Genomic DNA, 24,456 nt, shown 5'->3' on the forward strand with positions numbered 1-24,456 from the left:
TACGGTTCTTCTGTGTCGAGCCCACATAATGTAGGTCAGCGGTGATATTCACAAACCCAAAATGGCGGACGCAGTGGAGGAAAACATCAAAGATGAGGATATATCTCAAAGACATAAACGAGAAAGGAAAGAGCTTCAAGGTCAGAGTTTATAGCGGAGAAAACTGCTCAGCTATGATGACATTCTATGATGACATTATCGTTGTTCCGTTAAACTATGTAAAATTAGGCTAGATTGCAGAATACCCCCCACTCAAAGATTTCGATTACCCCTTACTGTCATTTTACCATATTTACATTGATTGTACTCAAAATGTACTAATAACTTCGATGTACAATCCCTAAAAGTGCTAACCATTTTTAATTGTACTCAAAACCTCATTGGACAATCCTCCAAATACTAAGCTGTTTTGAATTATACTCATTGTCTGTTCCACACTCCTCTAAAATACTTAGTTCTTTTTAGTTTGAATTATAACACCATTCAACAATCCTAAAAAATAATAAGTTCTTTAAATTGTACTTTTAACTTTGTTCTACAATACCTTGAAATACTAAGCTCTTTATAATTGTAATCATAACTCGTTCTGCAATCAAGTTGACGAGAGGAAGCGTTAACAAGAGGACGCATTGAAAAGTTGATGAGAGGACGGGCTGAAAAGTTGACCAGAGGATGCGTTGACAAGCTGACAAGAGGACACGTTGATGGAAGGATGTGTTGACGAGAGGACGCAATGACAAGTTGATGGAGGATGCGTTGATAACTGGCGAGAGGACACGTTGATAACTGACATAAGGACGCATTGACAAGCTGAAAAGAGGATGCATTGACAAGTTGATGTGAGGATAGATTGACAGTTGACTTGTCCCCACGTTTAACGTGGGGACGAGTTGACACGAGGACGAGTTGATGCGAAGACGAGTTGATGTTAGAATGAGTTAACGTGAGGTACTGGTGACATGGAAGCATGGGGACGCATGAATGAGAGGGCGAGTTTGGGGTGGGGGGAGCGGTATTCTGCAATTGCTCCCAAAATTATTGTAAGTGTTGTTTCTAAATGTTCTTTTTCAATGAATGATAGCCAAAATACAAGCTTTAAAACACTCTGTGCCCAAAGGAGACAAGAAGAAGAAGAAGGAGGTCACCCTTGAAATAGCTAAAATAGAAGCAGATCAAGAAAATAGACACAAACAAGAACAAGAAAAAAACAAGAAAAGTACTGAGCCAGAGGTGTGTTTGAACAAATGGTGAATGTCACATTGTTTTTTGCCGTTACTGTGAATCATCAACATTACAGTAGAATCACTACATTTTTTTTACTCACTGGTCACCAGTTTACTTCCGGAGGTCCAACGGATACCTTTAACTGTTTAAAGACAAAAGAATCTATTATAATCCGAGATAAATATAACAGGCCATCCGTTCTAAATTATCAATCACAACCTTAAAGAAACTTCCAATAGAGACACTGCTTTCAACATTTTGAAATATTTTTCGCGTTTTCCGTTAAAAATCATCGGAGAATGGTATGTAATCGACCGGAAGTAAACTGGTGACAATGCGGCTAATCTCTGGATTTAAGATGAAAACTGGTGAAATATTGCCATCTTTTGTGTGTGGAACTTTTTCAATACTTTTTTCCCTAACAAAATGGTGAAGAGGGGATGCCCATCAAGAATCACAAAGTTATTTTTCAGGCTTTCACGGATCACTAATTTAAAAAAAAAAGCTTTCACAAATCACGATTTTAACTTTTGCTTTGCTTTAATATATGATTCAATATACAATCACTTGGAGACTCAGTGCATTCAATGCAGTTTAACAGAAAAATCTGTTTTATTTAATCAACAATCTATATAAAGGCCAAGTTTATGTGGAAATCTGTTACATTCGTGTTTTTATTATTCTCGGCGTCTACGGTCACGTTTCACAGATTTAACCATGCAAAATTCATGTCACGAAAGTAAAAATACCCCAATTACAGATCACGCTAGAGTACTCGATCACAAGTTAATTTGAGTTTTTTCACAAATCACAGATTTAAATTTAGGGCCAATCACGAATCACAAAAATACTCTTCACCTGAAAATGGGGCTCCACAAAAATATTGCTGCATGTGGTTTTCCTTATTCAAGAGTTTAGAATTTAACTATAATTTGATCCATATCATAAAAAGTATTCACCTGTTAAGTATTTATTATATATATTATTTCCAGTTTCAAAATGAGACTAGTAGACTCTCAGAGAAACTGGAGGAAACACACATCTCATCTGGCTGTTCAGAAGAAAAGGTGTCGCGAGCTCAGAAGAGAAGAGTGAAGAAAGCATCTAAAGAGAACGAACGAGAGCAAAGAATAGCAGCAGCAGATTTAGAAAATGTGAACAGTGCTCGCAATGTTGAGGCCATGAAGATCAAGCAGAGATTGAAAGAAATAAATCTAGAAATTGTTGAGGTACATAATGTACTGTACATACTCTAACAGTAAAATAATTTCTTCAGTTATTCTGGGGTCTGTGCACCCTCTCCCTTACCCCTTCACCACTACCACCCTTGGCTGGATATTTAGAAGAAATGTAAGGAAGCCAAAACTGACAATGTACCTTTTACCATAAATGCTATATATTGGTGCCCAACTACAGCAGCATTGTCACCAGTTTACAGTACTTACAGTTTAGGGCTGACGGAAAGCTATACCAACAAAATACAAAAGAATCAAATTAGAATTCGTGCTATTAAACACGCCATCCTTTTTAAATTATCAGTCACATCCTTGAAGAAACTTCCAATAGACTCAATGCTTTTATAATTTTGAAATATTGTTCGTGTTTTCTGTAAAAATTATCGGAGATTGTTATGTAATCAACCGGAAGTAAATTGGTTACAATGCGGCTTTAATACTGAGACTTTTATTAATGGAATTTTTTTTATTTTATATTTGTTTTAGATACTACCAGATGGTCACTGGTAAGTCAATTGATTTTCAGAAAATAAATCTATCTAATATCTGCTACTAAAAAAATAGACCAGATAACACATTATTACATTTTGCATCAAAGCCGAAGATGTCCTGATGATAACCAAAAGACATTCAAACAAAATTTCAAACAATTTGAAATTTACATCATTATCAATGTTAGAGATTTCTTACACCAGACACTACTTAGTGTTAGACCAAGTAATGGTCAGGTTAGGAAACCAAGGCCTGTTTTAGACCAAGTAATGGTCAGGTTAGGAAACCAAGGCCTGTTTTTTTCTTTTCTTTTTTTTTTTTTTTTGGGGGGGGGGGGGGTGATTTAGGCAAGGAAGTTGGCAGGTATATCTTTTAGAGCTGAGATTGAATGCATTTGTGATGATAATGAGTTAACATAACTGTTGTTCTATTTTGTTTGGCTAGTTTATACAATGCTGTTGCAGATCAAATGAAGAGAAGAAATAAGGAGGTATAACTTTGTCCTCCTACGCTATGTATAACTTAGTATATAACATAGTTCTTGGTGAAGATGATTATTATGATAATATAGGTGATTATGATGATAATGGAGATCATAGATGATGATAATGGTATTAATTATGATGATGTTTATGATGTGATATTTCTATTCGTTTCCATGATGATAATGTTTTTACAAAAGAACTATCGTTATGCTAGAAATCCTTTATTATTTCATTTTTGATTTAAAATTACTTTCTGTAAATCCAGATAAAGATGTTGTCACTCCGACAGCAGACAGCAGACTACATGTCATCTCACTCAGAAGACTTTCTCCCTTTCCTAACACACCCAGATACAGGAGACATGTATACACCAGGTACACTTGTGTTGTGTTGTGGTATTTACTAGAAAAAAAACAGCTCCCTCAATTATAGTGTGATGCGTGCTACCATTGCCACCAAAAGAAAGCAAAACAAATGTTAGCCAATTACATGACATGCAAGAGTGACTATCTATAGTGTTACGCATGCTACCATTGCCACCAAAAGAAAGCTAAACAAATGTTAGCTAATTACATGACATGCAAGAGTGACTGTTTATACTGTAGTGTGACGCATGCTACCATTGCCACCAAAAGAAAGCAAAACAAATGTTAGCCAATTACATGACATGCAAGAGTGATTGTTTTTTAGTGTGACGCATGCTACCATTGTCACCAAAAGAAAGCTAAACAAATGTTAGCCAATAACATGACATGCAAGAGTGACTGTTTTGATTTACACTATTTTCATAGGAGGATTCAAACATGGTATTATGGTGTGTACTAAAGCTTTTCTTTGCCTCAATTGCAGGCTAGTGAAGTTCATTAATCAGAAAGCACCTTTTTCACATCCTTATTGTCTTTAATTGGTTTACTTCACAAAACTGCCCAGGTGGCCATAACAGTGCATGTCACACTGAGCAACACAAGTCTTTTAGCCTGTTAAACAAACAGTCTACAATATGTATTCAAAAGAAGCACATTTTTCTTGTCATTCAGTGGTTATTTTGCTTTTTTGTGTTGCAGAGCAATTTTCAAAATACTGTGAGGATATAGCTGAGACTTCTGTCTGGGGCGGACAGCTTGAGGTAAGTATTTTTTTTCCAGTAATTGAATTACATCTAATAGTCACTAGTAGAGCCAATAGAATAGAGGTAAGTTTGAGTTGTGATAAGTTAGGTGTCCAGTTGGCCTACATATCCTTGTTTCTTGGTTTCAGCTGAGGGCATTGTCCCATGTTCTGCGCTTGCCAATAGAGATTCTACAAGCTGATGCACCTGCCATAAAGATAGGAGAAGAATTTGAGGAGCAGCCCATTACTTTATCGTGAGTATATGTCAGCATTGTGGCTATTCTGATGCATAAGATGGAATCCAGGGCCGTAGCAAGCCTTGAAATATTTTGGGGGCACAATACAAAAACATTAAGAAAATATTGGGGGGGGGGAAGCCACGCCCTACTGGGCATTTGCACCATCCCTGCTACGACCCTGAATCCAAAAACTGGTACAGGGGATGAAATTATATACCTCACCTTGATTTTGTTGTGTGATTATTTTATCAGGGAGTGTGCATATTTCCTCAGTTTTCCTCAGTGAGATTCTGTATTGTTAGAGAGAAGCTTAGCTTATTTCAAGTTTCAAGGCATGCATTATGTTTGTACAGTATGTTTGTATGTATTGATTAAGTCAGTTGGCTGGGTTTTCCATCTGTGTATAACGCTGGAACTTGTTATTTTCCTACAATTGAGACTGCTCTGTGGTTTTGTGCCATAGTTAGACATCATATGTATATTTGTAAAGTTTGGGCATTTGTTTCAAGTTTTTAGTTTCAGTTTCATTATGTTCAGACCACATTTAGTTCTGTCCCAACATCGTGCAACTATGTCTCGTCTATGTTCTTCTCCCTAACCTTTCTTGAGCTATTCTATTTCAAACCGGCCTTTGTGGCCTGTGTAACCTAGCTTTGTCTATACAAGGTTTGCGTGAACATACTGCCTGGGTACTGGACCCCAATTGTGAATGATTTCGAACTGTTTTCATCCACTTTATGTTGGATTAACATACCACTAGTGGTTACCTGTGAAATATTCACGAAAAGCAATTCTTTGTTGTACAAAACTTTTTAAGGTATATTTCAATACTTCAATGTATTGGGCTGTCTAGTGCTTTAGGGGAATAGTATCGTCGCAGTAAACATAAATTCAACAAATGCATCCCTTTTTGAGTCCACAATATATTTTACCTCATAAAAATGTGGAAAGGCGCTTCCTATAAAATACCGTCTGTATTTTAGTATTCCCCCTTATCCTATATCCGTGTCCATGCCCGTACCCTGGATTTTTCTTGAGGGGGGGGGGGGGTGCGTAATCCAAAAAAGTGGACTAAATTTTTCTCAGGGAAGGGGGGGGGGAGGGAGTGAATTTTCTGATGCTGACCACCCCCATTTTTTATGCCTTTGCAGTGTCTCCATGGGAGGTTTATTGTCGGATTTGGCTACAAATAAAGTGACTTATAGATTGGTTGCGACTTATATATAGGTTGCGAACGCCCTTTCACCCCCCCTCCTACGGGTACGGGTCTGGTGTCAAAAGTCTTGCAGTTGTTGATAAAAGCTCTTTTCTTCCGTTTCCTTGTTTGCGAACCGCTCTGTTTGTGCGCGATGGTGCTAAAGAATCTACTTTCTTTTCAAGGTTGAAAATAATGCCTTTCTAAATGATGATAAATAGACGGTTGTGTTTTTAGCTTTCAATTAATCTATCTATGCAATGAATCTGCGGCAAGTATTCAAATTTTTACAGATTTGATTTTTCACGCTCTCGGTTTGTTTACACATCTTCCGAAACTTTCTAAAGTAAGATTTCTCCTCTACAATGATATTTTTGGAGATAGACTTATTACTGTATATTTTTAGTGTGTTTCTCTTGAGAGACACGGGGGTCTAAAGGTCATTAGTCCTTTTTGCGGCAGGAAATAAATTATTTTTGTGCTTTTGTGAAATCTTGAATAAGGCGCCTTTTTGCGAGTGTGATCCTCTCGCTTACAAAAACGTGTGAGTTGGAGCTTTCCTCCCTGGTATAATATTGAAATAAAAACATTTTGCACACCTCTTCTCCGGTAATGTGTTGAAATGATATGGTTTCGGAGTTTTCTAGCTCAGAAGGTGGAGCACAGTCCATTCCTAAGCATATTATATATAGTATAGATTAAATGTTGTATTCAACTGACAGATCAAAGATCATTTGATAAACATGAATGGTTGATTTGGCCAATTTAACTGGTCATTTTAATTCAATGTATATGAATAGTAAAAAGAAAAACTGAAAAAGAAAGCTGAGAAACTTATGGATTATACAGGCCTTGCTCAGGATTTTGACTGGGGGGGGTGCGAAATCCGAAAGTGGACCTAATTTTTCCAGGGGGGGGGGGAAGGAGAGGTAGGGAGTTCTCTGATAAAAATCTTACCACCCCCCTTTAACAAAAGGGTTTTTTATGCCTTTGCAGAATCTCCACTGGACGTTTATTGTCAGATTTGGCTACATACCGGATTGATCTATGTTAAGCTTTATAGTTTTTTTTTATAAATAGCATGTCTATTGAGAACCGAAAGTGGAGCTTCGGACGTTGTGGGGGGGGGGGGGGGTTGTGTTTGCACCCCTTGCACCCCCCCTGGGTACGGGCCTGATATTGTTGGATGTACATGAAATCTCACTATCTTTCACCATATGATATCAATCAATATTATTTCCTTAAGGTACCATCGCCATGCTTATGGGCTTGGTGAGCACTACAACTCAGTCACCACGGCCACCCCGATTAATAAAGATGACGGCAGCACAACCACACCTATACCCTAATGCCACAGTCTTGCAGGGCCCCATAAGTCACAGAAGAAATGATTACTGATAGGTACTATATTACCTGAACACAAGAACTTTGAAGGGAGATGAGAAACAGCTCAAGTTAGTGGAATTGTTGTTATCATCTCAGTTAATTCTTAAGAAAATATTGTAGTCGAACTAATCTCTGGACAAAAAGAGAGAGATTATGTAAAGTCCATATTACCTTTCAGAGTTAATAGATTTGGTCAATTCTTTATATTTTCATCTTCCAAGGAAGTGAAATTTTCAAATATCTGTAGAAAATTCAAATTTCAATCAAACTCAACTCCCTTTTCAGAATTTGAAAGTTTATCTATGCTTTTTTAGGCTGGATTGGTATAAGTGAGAGGTTAAGAACCTTAAAGAGAAGAGAGGTTAAGAACTTTAAAGGAAAGAGAGGTTAAGAACTTTAAAGGAAAAAGAGGTTAAGAACTTTAAAGAGAAGAGAGGTTAAGAACTTTATAGAGAAGTGAGGTTAAGAACTTTAAAGAGAAGAGAGGTTAAGAACTTTAAAGAGTGGAGCTCAAACACACTTCATGTAACAGATTAGTCCACACCTGAGACTCTCTTTGCGCTCGACATTCTGGCTCGCGTGAAAGCGAGGCAGAATGTTGAGCACAAACAGAGTCCCAGATCTGGACTAGTAACAGATCCGACCTGGTTAACTGTTTGTCTACCCAGGACGTTGTGAAGTCTCTGAATTGTCCCAGGCAGATATTTTCTTCACCTGTGCACAAGCACTTGGGGTGAATATTGCACTTGTGAATTTGCTGACTAAGTAGGAATATTCATACTTGGTGGAGCCCCTCCCCGCGAATCCCTTTCAAAAAAGGTGAGAATTTGGACTTGGTCGGGTCTGTTACTGTTACTTGGTCGGGTCTGTTACTGTTACTTGTTTGGGTCCGTTACTGTTACTTGGTCGGGTCTGTTACTGTTACTTGGTCGGGTCTGTTACTGTTACTTGGTCGGGTCGGTTACTAAGTTTGGGTAGGCAGACCCACAGGTAGCCCAAGCTTCGTTCTGGTAAGGGTTCAAATGTGAATCTTGAATCTTGATAAAGGCGCTTTAATAGGGCCAGAGAACAAACAAAAAGTAAACATAAACACAACACTAGACTACATACGTCTTTTCAACAAGTTTTTTATTTTTCACAAAATTTTTTTTTTTTTGCCCTATGTTTACCGTAAAAATCAATAGGGACAAATTAAGAGCTTGGGCTACCTGTGGCAGACCCTGCTCCAGGTGTGTCGCCAGGATTTGCTGAGGAGGACTGTGCAGTTATTGATGTCATATGTAAAAAGTACAGTAAAAACCCACCTGTAAGAACCTAGTGATTTAAGAACCTATAGAATTTCAATACCCCAAAATATAAGAACCTACTAAGCCTAAAAATTCTTAATGTCCTTATATGATGGATTACACCATTAAAAATGAAACAAATTATGGGGCTTTAAAATATAAATTTGCTAAACATTTTGCTGTTCCATTAAGATAAAATTTCAGATACAACATTCATGCAGTAGGGTATCTCTACAGCAAAATGATTATGAATCCAACTGTTGATTAAGCAACTTGGAAAAAAAAGTTAAGAACCTAATAAGAACATATTTCGTCTTCATTGTGAGTAAGTACACCAAGATATAAGAACCTGTCTTGTCAAACGAAAAAAAAAAGGTTCTTACACGCGGGTTTTTACTGTATATTATATCACGATTTTTTAAGAAATGACCCACCTATTGGTGACCAAGAGGGCTGTACGCACCTGCTGCTCTACTTATTTGTCTTAGTATTTGGTAACAGCTTTATACTAAGAGGCCCCGAGACCCGCGTTTCAGATTCCGAGCCCGAGACTTTTGTCAAATTTCGGAATACGAACCCGATCTTTTCCGAGATTATTTTCGGTAACTTGCTCGAGATATGTCATAAACATCAGTTGAAAAAAAGAATAAGTAGAGTTACAATACAATCTTGCTACAAGGGGAAACCCGTAGCATGGTAACAAAATAAAATAGCGTGTAACAAAATAAGAGGCTCCTAGATCGCGTTTAAAAATCCGAGACTCCGACACCGTGGTAAAAAAAAACTATGCTCCTAGACCCTAAAATTTTGAAGAAAAAAAACGAGACTTCGAGACCTGCATAAAAAAAAACGACGAGATTCCGAGACTTTGCGAAATTTTTGCGAGACTTTGGAAATTTCGAGATACCCATCGCTACCCCTACTAAGGACAAATATTTGATTTGTTTTTATACAGCATCACTAGTGATTATCCCACAGGTAGCCCAAGCTTAGTGTCTTTTTTCATGGAAGGTTAAAGGTAGAATCATAGCACACATTGACTCTCAGTCACACACTCGGAGTCACACAGTGAGTCAGTCAGTTCCAATGCGGATTTCATAGACATTTTGAGTTCTAAATACCCCTTCATATATGCCATTACGCTTGGTCTTCCTGTGTGACTGCGTGCAACCTGCGGTTAAACAATGCGTCTATAGCTTACAAGCAGAGAATATACCTGTAATAAAAACTGAGTGCATATTCAATTAGAGCTCCACCTTGTCAAGAGCCCCGCTTATTGCATTTTTTTGTTTTTAAGCATTAGAAAATGGAATTTTAACCGACTATCCCGGGTCCTCCTGTGCGACTAGAGCGCGTCCTGGCTGCGTCCTAACTGCCTCTAACGGGTGCGAGTTGTCACGGTTAATGTGCGTCTTTGCGCTCATTTTTTGGCAGCCGCGTGCTTTCCGATTTGTTTACGAAATGTCTGTACTGATGTTGTTAGAATTATAGTATCTTGTGAATTGTGCAATGGATACGAAAAGTTGTTAACTGATTTTTTTAGAGATAAACGCAAAAAGTCGAACAATAATGTAAAGGACTAAAGAGACCCCGCTAAACCCCGAAATAAAGGAAGTGATTTACTCAAGCTGATTAAAATAGCTAGGGTATTAACCGGTATTCAAACCGGGAAGTCTCAATAAAACCACATGATGCTCACATACGGAACTGTAGATAACTAGTGAAACTATTCACATTTGTGAGGTGAAATTCAAGTTATCCACATTTCCACCACCATGCTCTAGTTCATCCCCTCATAGAAATAAAAAAATTCATTGACTTCTAAAATAAGACAAGCTTACTGAAATGAATGTCTCAGATGTTCCCGTCTAATCATATGAATTCCCTGCAAGTCAGATCCATTTGCTCCGTCGGTATTTTCCTTCCAAGCTGTATAAACACTACCCCCGGTCACACCGTCTGGGTACTGCTGGCCCCCACACGCGTGCATAGCGATCCAATTTTCTAATTAGGACCACATAAAGCCCTACTACTTGGCGCACAGTAATGCTTTCCACACTTGGCCACGAGGTTATCGATACGGACTAAGGAATGATAGATCGTATCGCAAAGCTTCGCTATTCCATCAAGAACGTGTTTGTCGTGAATCTGTGCGGATTGATTGGTGGTTGCGTTTCGTATGATTGCGAGTTTCATTCAGGTAAGCTTCGCTAAAAGACTTCGTTCTAATTCACACGACAGGGCTTCAGATAGCCCCAAAATCTCGCTAATTCAAAGCATACCTTACAGCTTGCTGTGTAATAGTCTAATTACTCTAAATGTTGCGATAATTGTGTTGAGATGTAAAGGAATCCCCTGCACTTTCCTCCGCTTTGACTTTAAATTCGACACTCGAAGCAAATTCTTTTGTTATTTTACTAATGCTGACGTGACAGTATTGGAATTGTGATAAGGATTTCTCTAAATCCCCGCGCAAAACACCAAAACAAAGTATAAGTTGGTAAAATACATTGCAGCTTTAGCAAACGTGGGCAACTAGCAAAACATTGCAGTGAAACGCCCCCAAAATGCTGTTTAATTTCCAGAAAAATGCCGGGGCTGTTGCAGTGCATGAGATAAACCGTGCAATAGAAAAATGCACCTTTTAAAATCTTATCTTTTAAGTGCAAATATACTCAACTTTAAATCGTGGTTTAACATAATTTGTTCATATTTTTTTCTAAGCAAGTAAGTGTGTGTGTGTGTGTGTGTGTGCGTGCGTGCGTGCGTGCGTGCGTGCGTGCGTGCGTGAGTGCGTGTGTGCCCACATCGGTTTCCCACGTGCGATTTTGCATGCCATCGGCATTCGAGAAAAAAATAAAGATATAGAAAATAAACGGCACGGTATGATATTATGGAGGATAGAGAGTTCAGGACACACGTGACAACAAGGTTTAGAATCGCCTTCCTTCCCCACCCTACCCCCTTCCACCCTACCTCACTTATCCTACCCTCCTTCCTCGCCCTACCACCCCTTCCTCACCCTTCCCACTTAAATAACAACCCCAACCCCCTAACATTTTACCTTTTAAGTCTCCCCCCCCCCCCCCCCCCACACACACACACACCCTTCGAGAAATCCTGGATCAAACCAGTGCTGCATGTGTTGCCCCTTTCCGCATCTATGGACACCCCTCCATCCCACCCGCACCCCCCCCCCCCCCCCAACCCCCTCGATCTCAACCACACACCCCCCTCCCCCATCCCCCCCTCGATCTCAACAGTATAGAAAACATAACTGAAACAAATCCACCTCTCCTTGCTCACTCGCCCCACAACTGAAACATAAGTAAAGAATTGCATCATCTATCCCGAGTAAAGAATCCCGCTACTTACCAGCTAGTGTCCTAATTAATCGCATTGGCCTCTATTGAGGGTCAAATAAGACAATAGGCAGCTGGACGCAGTCTTCTCGATATCTTTCGGATCGATGGTACTAGTGAGAATAAATTCAACACGTTATCAGACGTCAGCCTAGACAAACCATTATCTGCTCTCTTCACCCCCCACCCCCTCTTACCTGCACCCCAACATATCTCATTGAAGAGTTCTCAAGTACTAGACTTTTTGTATGTGATGAACTGTGTCAGTTCCAAAATGTGGCATTCAGTTATTTCTTAATGAGTGGGTCACTCCCAAAATCAAGACATTGTCATTCAAGACATTGGTATTCCATGTATTATCTGTACATAATCGTGCTTTAAGATGAATGCGTTCAAAGTAAATACGCGTAAAGCATAATTAGAGAAGTATCTCGCTTTGTTTTCATTCATTCTCATTTCGGGTATGAGATTAATACCTGCGTGATGATCCTCTTACTTATCTTGAGGACCCTCGTGTGCTCAAATCAGCTCTTGATTTTCTCACCTTACCAACTGTCTTGTCTTCTAAATCCGCTCTAAATCTTTATCAGTTATCGTTATCCTTTGGCAAACACGTCATGAATATGTACCGGCTATTTACGAGAGTTTCTTGAAACAAGGAGTAAGGCCAGAAGCGCTAGAGACTAATTTCGTGCAGTTTTTGTAAAGTTCGTACTTTCTATCCTCTTGCTCGGGTGCTTTATCGAACTTTCCCTCTTTCCCTGGTTCTATTTTATCCTACTAACATTCTCGAGGTGGAAAGTTCAACCCCTTTTGCTTTTGCTTTTTTTAAACATCCGCTGTATTATTGGTCATCTTTTGAACCCGAAACAAACTGAAGAGTAGTGAAATTCAAGGATTTATCACAAAATAAATCACAAACATTTTCAAGTGGATGCTTCCCTCTACGTAGCGCGAAAAGTCAACTTTGAAAATAGTTTGTCAAAATATAGCCGCCCTTCATTTGTATGTTTATTTGTTTGGGCATAAGATAACGAGAGCGTGTCGTCGCCTTGACTGGCTGTTTTAAGTGGTGACATTTCGTCTTTCAGATAATGTTTCGTATCGTTAAAAGAAGTACTCTATTTATTTCACGCGCAGACATTTTGCATTCACATAGCATTTTCGCGCTTTTTTACGAGCATGTATTATACAGACGGTGGTTTTGTTTTTGCAAAATTTAAGTTTGCCTTAGAATTTCAAAAAAAATATAGCGTTATTTGTATGAAACAATTCGAGGGAACCTTGAATATCTTTTTCGATGAAAAACACGGCCATTTTCAAAGTCATGGGGGAAGCATTTTACCTGACATAAGGCGATGTGCATTCACGATTAGAAAATTTACTAATTTTACTAATTAGTAAACGGTAAATCGATATTCAAGACTCAAGAGAATCTTTTACTGCCAAAATAATAATTAAATATTTGTGTATGAGTCACTGAACTAATCCTTTGAAAAACAGCTAAAGCTAAAATTAATCCATAAAGGATAATGTATTTTTAAGGTATTTTATTATTCAAAATTAAACCAAAAACTAGTGGGTATTTTTTTGGCAGTATAAAAGGTATTACATTCGAGATGAAACCAAAAACTAGTGTAGTGGGTTCCAGACCGCGTACGACACCAGGGGCCGGTTCCTGAAAAACCGATTAGCGCTAACCCAGGATTAAGTTTGCCGTAACCCAACATTAAATTTTTACCTCCGGATTAGTTCTGTTCTCGAAACGCTGGTTAGCTCTAGCTCTGGGTCAGTTTGGAGGTAAAATCTAACCCTGCTCGCGAGGTGGGTTAACTCGCTAACCTACGGTTTAGTTGGCGTAACACAGGCCTCCCAAACGTTGTAGTAGAAGTATAGTTTCATAAAATGAAGTTGCCGACAAAAAAGTCGTTACACAAAAACAATGTAGGGATCAAATGTCCTAACATTTCGGTTTGTTATGCGACCTTCGTTGCGATGCTGACTCGAAAATTGTGCTGGGAAAGACAAAGTTACATGAAATTTATACTTATAATTTATACGCTAGTGTCACGCACCAACTCGAATCCTGCAAATGACATTTTTGGCAATGAAATGGAGGTAATTACAGGCGATGTAGAGGTGTTTTAGGGCTTCTCTGCGAAAATTAAACCACCAAAAGTAAATTTGAGTTGCTTTCTATTGATCTACTGGGTATCCTGTGTGAATTTTACTCGTCAAACCAGTTTTTCACTCGCTTTATCCAGGGTTAATAAATCGTGGTGGGCTTTTCAGGAACCGGCCCCTGGTGACCTGCGCGCTTCCTACGCCACATAGATTGTGCAATGCGCCCTTTTTCCAGATTATGGGGTTCTTGTGTAATTTCAGCACCAAATCAAAGGCTTTGGAAGGTTTGAAGTTTGTTCTATCCGTCGTTCTGCAATTTATTTTATAAGATGAAACATCAAACTAAATATCTTAAGGGCTTGATGCGCGGTAATTTATTTTAAAATGTCTGCTGTAGTTTGCTGTTTTATATACTGTAAAAAATCTAAAAACGCTCCCTATCTAAAGAACGCCTCCTATTTAATAAACGCCCCCCGCTTACAAGTTTGTAATGAACGCCCCTCTCTAAACACCGCCCTCTATTTAACCCCCTCCAACCCTCCCTCCCAGCTTAAAAAAAAAACGACATAGGAATTTCGGTAATGATATAAATCAAATTTGATTAATCTAAGTTTGGCTTCTACTGGGTGAGGCTTGCTTTAATTTAACTTTAAATAAATTTAATCCTGACTGAGACTAGAACCTCACTGCACTTGGGTTTGTTATTTTTTTCATAGTTTGAAAAGAACACCCCTCTCTAATAAACGCCTCCTCCTGGCCCTCTCGGACCATCGAAATTTGCGGTAAGTCAGCTGTAGGTAAAACCTTACCTCGACCGACCTGAAAATGCCTCACTCTTAAACTACACATTTGCAAAGCTATCACTGCCACGTGCCTCCCCCACCCCTAGCTACACGCCTCCCATCCCTAGCTACACGCCTCCCATCCCTAGCTACACGCCTCCCATCCCTAGCTACACGCCTCCCATCCCCAGCTACACGCCCTTTTCCCCCCTAGCTACACGCCTTCCTTCCCCTAGCTACACGCCTTCCTCCCCTAGCTACACGCCTTAATTCCTCCTAGCTACACGCCTTCCCTACCCTGTCTACACGCCTTCCTTCCCTAGCTACACGCCCTCTTTCCGCCAGCTACCCGCCTTCCTTTCCCCTAGCTACACGCCTTCCTTTCCCCTAGCTACACGCCTTCCTTTCCCCTAGCTTCCCGCCTTCCTTTCCCCTAGCTGCACGCTTCCTTTCCCTAGCTACACCCCTCCCTTCCCTAGCTACACGCCTTCCTCCCCTAGCTACACACCTCTCACCCCTAGCTACACGCCTTCCTCAACTAGCTACACGCCTTCCATTCCTAGCTAAATGCCTCCCTTCCCTAGCTACACGCCTTTCTCCCCTAGCTACACGCATTCTTCAACTAGCTACACACCTTCCATTCCTAGCTACACGCCTTCCTTCCCCCTAGCTACACGCCTCCCACCCCCAGCTACACGCCTCCCTCCACTAGCTACATGCGTTCCTCCCCTAGCTACACGCCTCCCTCCCCTAGCTACACGCCTCCCTTCCCCTAGCTAAATACCTACCACCCTAGCTACACGCCTCAAATCCCTAGCTACACGCCTCCCTCAAGTAGCTACACACCTCCCACGCCCTAGCTACACGCCTCCCTTCCCATAGCTACACGCCTCCCATCCCTAGCTACATGCATTCCTTCCCTAGCTACACGCCTCCCTCTACTAACTACACGCCTCCCACCCCTAGCTAGAGGCTTCCTTCCCCTAGCTACACGCCTCCCTCCACTAGCTACATGCCTTCCTTTCCTTAGCTACACGCCTCCCACCACTAGCTAGAGGCTTCCTTTCCCTAGCTACACGCCTTCCTGCCCTAGCTACACGCCTTCCTTTTCCTAGCAACACGCCTCCCTCCACTAGCTACATGCCTGTCTCCCCTAGCTACACGCCTCCCTTCCCCTAGCTAAATACCTACCACCCTAGCTACACGCCTCAAATCCCCAGCTACACGCCTCCCTCCACTAGCTACATGCGTTCCTCCCCTAGCTACACGCCTTCCCTACCCTGTCTACACGCCTTCCTTCCCTAGCTACACGCCTTCTTTCCCCTAGCTACACGCTTCCCATCCCTAGCTACACGCCTCCTTTTCCTAGCTACACACCTCCCTTCCCTAGCTACACACCTTCCTCCCCTAGCTACACGCCTCCCACCCCTAGCTACACGCTTTCCTCAACTAGCTACACGCCTTCCATTCCTAGCTACATGCCTTCCTTCCCTAGCTACACGCCTCCCTCCAATAGCTACACGCCTCCCACCTCTAGCTACATGCCTTCCTCCCCTAGCTACATGCCTCCCTCCACTAGCTACACGCCTTCCTTCCCCCTAGCTACACGCCTCAAGCCCCTAGCTACACGCCTCCAACCCCTAGCTACACGCCTCCCACCCCTAGCTACACGCCTCCCTCCCCTAGCTACACGCCTCCCTTCCCCTAGCTAAATACCTACCACCCTAGCTACACGCCTCAAATCCCTAGCTACACGCCTCCCTCAAGTAGCTACACACCTCCCACGCCCTAGCTACACGCCTCCCTTCCCATAGCTACACGCCTCCCATCCCTAGCTACATGCATTCCTTCCCTAGCTACACGCCTCCCTCTACTAGCTACACGCCTCCCACCCCTAGCTAGAGGCTTCCTTCCCCTAGCTACACGCCTCCCTCCACTAGCTACATGCCTTCCTTTCCTTAGCTACACGCCTCCCACCACTAGCTAGAGGCTTCCTTTCCCTAGCTACACGCCTTCCTGCCCTAGCTACACGCCTTCCTTTTCCTAGCAACACGCCTCCCACCCCTAGCTACATGCATTCCTTCCCTAGCTACACGCCTCCCTCCACTAGCTACACGCCTCCCACCCCTAGCTAGAGGCTTCCTTCCCCTAGCTACACGCCTCCCTCCACTAGCTACATGCCTTCCTTTCCTTAGCTACACGCCTCCCACCCCTAGCTAGAGGCTTCCTTTCCCTAGCTACACGCCTCCCTCCCCTAGCTACACGCCTCCCACCCCTAGCTACACGCCTCCCTCCACTAGCTACATGCCTGTCTCCCCTAGCTACACGCCTCCCTTCCCCTAGCTAAATACCTACCACCCTAGCTACACGCCTCAAATCCCTAGCTACACGCCTCCCTCAAGTAGCTACACACCTCCCACGCCCTAGCTACACGCCTCCCTTCCCATAGCTACACGCCTCCCATCCCTAGCTACATGCATTCCTTCCCTAGCTACACGCCTCCCTCTACTAGCTACACGCCTCCCACCCCTAGCTAGAGGCTTCCTTCCCCTAGCTACACGCCTCCCTCCACTAGCTACATGCCTTCCTTTCCTTAGCTACCCGCCTCCCACCACTAGCTAGAGGCTTCCTTTCCCTAGCTACACGCCTTCCTGCCCTAGCTACACGCCTTCCTTTTCCTAGCAACACGCCTCCCACCCCTAGCTACATGCATTCCTTCCCTAGCTACACGCCTCCCTCCACTAGCTACACGCCTCCCACCCCTAGCTAGAGGCTTCCTTCCCCTAGCTACACGCCTCCCTCCACTAGCTACATGCCTTCCTTTCCTTAGCTACACGCCTCCCACCCCTAGCTAGAGGCTTCCTTTCCCTAGCTACACGCCTCCCTCCCCTAGCTACCCGCCTCCCTTCCCTAGCTACACGCCTTCCTCCCCTAGCTACACGCCTCCCACCCCTAGCTAGAGGCTTCCTTTCCCTAGCTACACGCCTCCCTCCCCTAGCTACCCGCCTCCCTTCCCTAGCTACACGCCTTCCTCCCCTAGCTACATGCCTTCCTTCCCCTAGCTACATGCCTTCCTTCCCTTAGCTACACGCCTCCCACCCTTAGCTAGAGGCTTCCTTCCCCTAGCTACACGCCTCCCACCCCTAGCTACATGCCTTCCTCCCCTAGCTACATGCATTCCTTCCCTAGCTACACGCCTTCCTCCCCTAGCTACACGCCTCTCTCCCCTAGCTACACGCCTTCCTTCTCCTAGCAACACGCCTCCCTTCACTAGCTACACGCCTCCCACCCCTAGCTACATGCCTTCCTTCCCTAGCTACACGCCTCCCACCCCTAGCTTCATGCCTTCCTCCCCTAGCTACATGACTTCCTTCCCCTAGCTACACGCCTCCCTCCACTAGCTACACGCCTTCCATTCCTAGCTACATGGCTTTCTTCCCTAGCTTCACGCCTCCCTCCACTACCTTCATGCCTTCCTTCCCTAGCTACACGCCTTCCTTCCCTAGCTACACGCCTCCCTCCAATAGCTTCACGCCTCCCACCCCTAGCAACACGCCTCCCACCCCTAGCTACATGCCTTCCTCCCCTAGCTACACGCCTCCCTCCACTAGCTACACGCCTCCCACTCCTAGCTACACGCCTCCCTCCACTAGCTACATGCCTTCCTTCCCTAGCTACACGCTTTCCTCTCAAAGCTACACGCCTCTCTCCACTAGCTACATGCCTTCCTCGCCTAGCTACATTTCTTCCTTCCCTTAGCTACACGCCTCCCACCCCTAGCTAGAGGCTTCCCTTCCCTAGCTACACGCCTTTCGCCCCTAGCTACATGCCTTCCTTCCCCTAGCTACATTCCTTCCTTCCCTTAGCTACACGCCTCCCACCCCTAGCTAGAGGCTTCCTTCCCCTAGCTACACGCCTCCCACCCCTAGCTACATGCCTTCCTTCCCTAACTACACGCCTCCCACCCCTAGCTTCATGCCTTCCTCCCCTAGCTACATGCCTTCCTTCCCCTAGCTACACGCCTCCCTCACTAGCTACACGCCTTCCATTCCTAGCTACATGGCTTTCTTCCCTAGCTTCACGCCTCCCTCCACTAGCTTCATGCCTTCCTTCCCTAGCTACACGCCTCCCTCCAATAGCTTCACGCCTCCCACCCCTAGCAACATGCTTTCCTTCCCTAGCTACACGCCTCCCACCCCTAGCTACACGCCTTCCTTCCCCCTAGCTACACGCCTCCCACTCCTAGCTACACGCCTCCCTCCACTAGCTACATGCCTTCCTTCCCTAGCTACACGCCTTCCTCCCTTAGCTACACGCCTCCCACCCCTAGCTAGAGGCTTCCTTCCCCCAGCTACACGCCTCCCACCCCTAGCTCCATGCCTTCCTCCCCTTGCTACATGCCTTCCTCCCCTTGCTACACGCCTCCCACCCCTAGCTAGAGGCTTCCTTCCCCTAGCTACACGCCTCCCACCCCTAGCTACATGCCTTCCTCCCCTAGCTACACGCCTCCCACCCCTAGCTAGAGGCTTCCTTCCCCTAGCTACACGCCTCCCACCCCTAGCTACATGCCTTCCTCCCCTAGCTACATGCCTCCCTTACCCTAGCTTTATACCTACCATCCTAGCTATGCTGCACACTTTGATCTCAAGAAATATTGTATGTCCGAAGGGTTTCTCGTTGATCTACACTGGCCTCCACATTTGAGTCCCAGCAAAGACAACAACCTTAAGTCTTAAGATTTGTCACTTAATCATTTTTTGACAGTAATCCATAGCTTTTTACATCGATTCGTCAAAAATGATCGATTACTTTCAAAGACTTCTATCATAATAAATCAATACAAACTGGTACCAGCTGTCAAAAAAGTTATCTATTTAAACTACCAACAAAGCTACCAAAATTGGAACTAAATAGAAAACAAAGCGTTAAATCACCGCATGTCCATCGACAGTAAGAATAGCGGATTTAAAAAAAAAATAAATTAAAAAGCTTTTAAGGTGTGTTTGTGGCTGCTGGCGCTTGAATATTAGATTAATTAATGTCTAACAGTGCTTCATTTTGCTTGGGGATTTTAAATTTCTTTGGGCGGTATGTTATAAAGAAAAACGCCATTTATTTTTCCAATTTGTCTTTCAACATGTCTTACAGTCTGTGAATTGAAAAATCACAATTTCCTTTGATGATCGAATATCTATTTGGGTTTTCCCGCCATTTCCTAAAACTAACCACGCGAGTCATAAATGGCGGGAAATTGATAACCTGGTTTGCATTTTTGAGTTCTGCTCATGGAAGACTTCGTAAAAATTTTTCTCAAAGAGAACGGTACTCCATACACATTAGCATTTCCAGAAAACTCAACCATAAACTCACTTTCCCGCGCTTGCTCACAAGTCAAATAGCTTACCCTAGTCTAACAATTTTCGCAAGTCTCCAGCGATTCGTTTTCTTTTGTTGTATGGCTTTGAGTCTTCTTGCTTTGATTTTCTTCATTATGCTCCACCACTAATAAAGAAGGCCGCCATTTTACGCTCCCGAACAATACCGAGTCAGGCAAAGCATCGGTTTCCGTCGGTCAATAGAGACGAGTAAATAAGATATTTTCAAACAAACATCCTTCATGAGTTATCGAATTTCAAGCGTGGATGGCTATTTTGAGGGTTCTCTTGCGATGTTGGGGCATCTCCACTCCCCATTGAGCGGCCAAAGTCTATTAACGGCCAACTCACCTGTTCCCAAAATATCCATCTTACTATAGTAATATATTAGGCTAGCTCTTTTAAGCGGCTAACCTCTTTTCAACGGCCACTTTCACCGTCACGAGGTGACCGCTTAAAAAACCAAAGGTGTGCTGATCAATTTATATTCAACTTAATTATATATGAATTCCTAACTAGCCTAAAAGCAAAGATTGCGGAGGCTCTTAGATAAGAAAGCATTTTTATGGCGCTCTGGCGACAAATAGCAAATAACGACAGGCACACATTATGTCGTCTGTTTTCGATGACTTTTTCATGTCTTGGGCAACGTCTGGACAAAACATCTCATCTTCACTTGACAGTTGAGGCCGGAAAGCGTTTTCCTCTGATGAAGTGCTGTACACTAACTTTCTTAAGCTGTCCTTTTTGTAAAGATTTACAAAAATACACCGTACCCCCGTTTTATTTCCAAATTTTCTTATAACTAATTTAGACATACTTTTTTTCATCAAGGAGAACCCATTTTAGCGTTGTGCTGCGAGTCTAAAAGCAGCCGCTTATGTAAGTTTAGAAGCCATTTGAGTGCTTTTGAGATGCCATTTATGGATTTTTCGATACCATTGTACTGTCTGAAAAGAACCATTTAAAGTTTTCAATTTCGGCTCGTTTCCATCTATTGATAAGTTTGATTTCATTTTAAGTCTAACGCGATTATTCAATTTGAAACACAAATCGATATCAAATTATGGTATATCTATATGGTATATATGAGATGGAGGCATTTTTCAGCTAGCACTGTGTTTTAATGGATCTAGCCAAATTTTAAGTGCCTTTAGTGATACGATCACGAAATGTAAAGTAACCCAGCCGCAAAACCATCAACTTTTACAAGTAAACGACACACGTGAATGTAGTCCAAACCATAAAGAGAACGAACTTGTTTGTTTGTAACGCCTGATGAGAGCGTTCTTTCACTAAGTTTTGTCTGTAGTCTAATCTTGGCAACGGAATGTTGTACAGAAGATTTGGGTGTTGTTTCTAGATTACAGCTGTTTCTGTCCTCCGGTGTTGCACCGTTGAAAGATCTACGGGCCTGATAGATCGTTGATGTGAGTTTGAAAAGTAAATAAAACAAAAGAAAGGGTCGTCAAAGGAATCCACATCATTTGTACTAATTTTAAGGTAAATATTATCTTGGTTGAGGTCTGAAAATCAGAATGTCTCCATTGTCAATCTCAAACTTCGACAGAATCAATTTCCCCTACATTAGTGAGTATAAATACAAAGTCATGTTATACCGTCCGCGAGTTTAAATTGGCAATGGAAATTTCGACGCATTTTTATCCGGACCAATACAACGGTAACGGTAAAAAATATGACAGTTAAAAGATTACCAAATACATGTCTAGGATAAATTCTAATTTTTCTTAATTACTTTCTTGTCACATCTTTTAGAATCTGCTATATTTGTCTAATTGAAAATGGACGTTTCTTTATGGCTGTGTGACATCATAATAGGTATTGTTCTTTTTCTTACGGATGGTTCAGTAAACTACAGATGGATGTGGTCGAACTAAAACCATCTGCTATGGACCCTCAACTTCACAGGCCAGACATGAAAAGTCGATTTAAGCTTGATTGATAAAGACAATTCTACAACGGGAATCTCTCCGAAGTCAGTTTTTCGTTGAGAGGTGTATTCAAATTTCAAGTTGAGATTTCCTGAATGGAGCCAAATGTTAATTACTCTGTAACATGCTTCATGTTTTGACATATTTTGGAAAGTTTTAAATGAATATATTTTCTATATAAAAACAAATTAAAGTTTGAACTTTTTGGTTTTGTGTATAGTAGAACAGATTTAACTGAATTTATGTTGCGTTTATTTTTCTCAACCTCGTTGTGTGTTAAAAAAGCTATATCGAAACAGTTACTACCTAACCCTAATTCTCTGGCCACGAGTATCTATCTAATGTGTTGTTGGCATGCGTTGGTTAGTTGGCCCTGGTTTGGCTTACCCGACTCTTAAACATGTCAGTCTTTTAAATTACACCTTCCAATCTTAAAAAAAAAAACCTTCAGCAATCTTCCCATCTCCTGGAAGCGTCAAGGTCTAACGTCTAATCTTACCCAATGCTTTGCAAGGAACTTTTAATGGCAAGTGTTGATGAAAAAGTCCCTGAAATATTTATCATCGCTGCCCACAAACCATGTATCCATTCATCGTAAACTAGTAATAATTTAAATCATTTTAACTCCTTGAAAAAACTTGCATTTTTAATGACTGACTATGTAAAGTTAGTAGAATCAAATATTAAAATGTTAGTTTTCCCAAACGCTCTTTCCTAAGAGTATTTGAGACCAGCCCCTCCCTTATTTACCAGATTAGCATTACGGATATCATGGCTCGAGTTTGCGTGTAATTCCTTATGTCGGAATCAACTGAAGCAACCGAGGGGGTGAGCGCGTCCAGCTGACCATTAGACGCTATGAGTCCCCTAATTGCTCATAACACTGTTCCATCGACACTCAGTCGCCGAGCTAAGCGTGTTCTTGAGTCGGATTCGATTGGGAGTGCTTCTGGCGAGAAAGGAGACGGTCTAGGCGCGGGTTCGGGGCTAGAGGCCAATTGGGAGCATTTTAATTCCTTGTAAGCGATATTTTGGTGAGTAGTAAGCTTTTGTTGTAAACGTCCATTGCTGTTTTGCAGCATAAAGCAGAGGAATCTACTATGAAAGCGCGCACCTGCTTACGAAACCTTAACGACTTAAAGTCCCCCAAACAGTGTATCCGACGCTCTTGCACACACGCTGGGATAACGAGCGCCTCAAGATGTTCCCTACAACGTTATCAACTGTTTAAGACTTCTACTAAGGAGAGAATTCAGCGAAAATAGTTTCGCTCTGCCCTGAAACGTTTAACTCCTTTCATTGATGCCAAATTGTTAGTTTGAACGGGTTATTCCACTGAGGAGTTACACATTTGAGTTTGTAATGAATCCTTTCAAAACGTACCCAGTTGGAAATTTAAACGCGACGTTAGCTGTAAACAGGAAAGGAGCTGAGTGTTTCGCAACATCATTTCACCCACAAAGTAATCTAATTTTCCTTAATTTTGCTTGATTATTACTACGTGTTCGTATCTTGTGTAGGAATTTAACTTACACGTGCCAAAATTGAATAATTTTTACACTTTTTGTTTTTGCATCTTGTAAACGTGAACTCGAGTAATTCCTTCGTTTACGCTAAGATATACCGGCATATGTGTTCATATGTGTTGAATTTTTAAAAATTCAGTTTTCTTCTAATAATCGTCTAGTGTTTAGTCAAAGCGAGGCTTATCGGTAGTGCTTTATCTGACGCACTATACTGAAAATTACTTCCAGTTATTGTTAGAAGGATTCGACGACACGTTTTAAATGCAAACTTTAAATTTCACGCCAAAAAAATGACATAATCCTGAACCATATGTAGCACTTGTTTTATCACATGTATTAACCTACAATATTTAATCGAACCCACTCTTTCTGCATTTTCCTATAGGTATGTGGTGCTACTCCCGGGTGGTAATACAAATCCATTAAATACAAATAAGATTTCGAGTAAAGAATAATAAAATTGCCTCAAGCTTCGGGGTCTCATGCTGCGCTCAAACTGGTACCACAATCGTGAAATCCGTTTTTATAAATTTTGATTTTCACCATTTTGTAAGGTTATGAGATTGGGTACTTTATTCAAATTTGGTAACGCGATATCGACTTTGAAAAAAGTTTTTGTTCTTTGGCTTTGAGCGCAATCGACTTTTAAGATTGTAGTCTTTTGCGACAAATTAATAAATGTG

The 24,456-nt window shown here is 42.0% G+C and overlaps 2 protein-coding genes and 1 long non-coding RNA gene across 5 annotated transcripts in view; 2 read left to right on the top strand and 1 right to left on the bottom strand.

Annotated features, from left to right (window-relative positions):
* LOC5517998 (deubiquitinase OTUD6B) lies at positions 1 to 9,896 on the top strand. Of its 2 annotated transcripts, none has more exons than XM_032362564.2 (9): positions 1 to 140; positions 1,082 to 1,230; positions 2,217 to 2,453; positions 2,946 to 2,965; positions 3,396 to 3,441; positions 3,702 to 3,810; positions 4,501 to 4,562; positions 4,694 to 4,800; positions 7,227 to 9,896. In XM_032362564.2, exons 1-9 carry the CDS (start codon positions 62 to 64, stop codon positions 7,327 to 7,329), a joined length of 912 nt encoding a protein of 303 aa, XP_032218455.2. In that variant the 5' UTR covers positions 1 to 61; the 3' UTR covers positions 7,330 to 9,896. The 2 variants fall into 2 exon arrangements, with proteins under 2 accessions (XP_032218455.2, XP_032218456.2); XM_032362565.2 differs by having other exon boundaries at positions 1,118 to 1,230.
* Positions 4,316 to 20,733, bottom strand: LOC116601615. The gene is made up of 4 exons (XR_004290098.2): positions 20,325 to 20,733; positions 12,028 to 12,127; positions 5,008 to 5,075; positions 4,316 to 4,751 (listed from the first exon to the last, which is right to left on the bottom strand). It is a non-coding gene; the product is annotated as an uncharacterized LOC116601615 (long non-coding RNA).
* LOC116601613 (contactin-associated protein like 5-3) overlaps positions 10,045 to 24,456 on the top strand; it is a 23,759-nt gene continuing 9,347 nt past the window's right edge. The window contains exon 1 of one of the 2 annotated variants that reach the window (XM_032362559.2): positions 10,045 to 10,852. The gene's annotated coding sequence lies outside the window, so the exon portion shown is untranslated. Of the gene's footprint in view, positions 10,853 to 21,384; positions 23,282 to 24,456 lie in introns of those variants that run through there. The other variant, XM_032362558.2, reaches the window with a different exon arrangement.

Source organism: Nematostella vectensis, chromosome 13, assembly GCF_932526225.1.
Source record: "Nematostella vectensis chromosome 13, jaNemVect1.1, whole genome shotgun sequence".
Taxonomy (NCBI): domain Eukaryota; kingdom Metazoa; phylum Cnidaria; class Anthozoa; order Actiniaria; family Edwardsiidae; genus Nematostella; species Nematostella vectensis.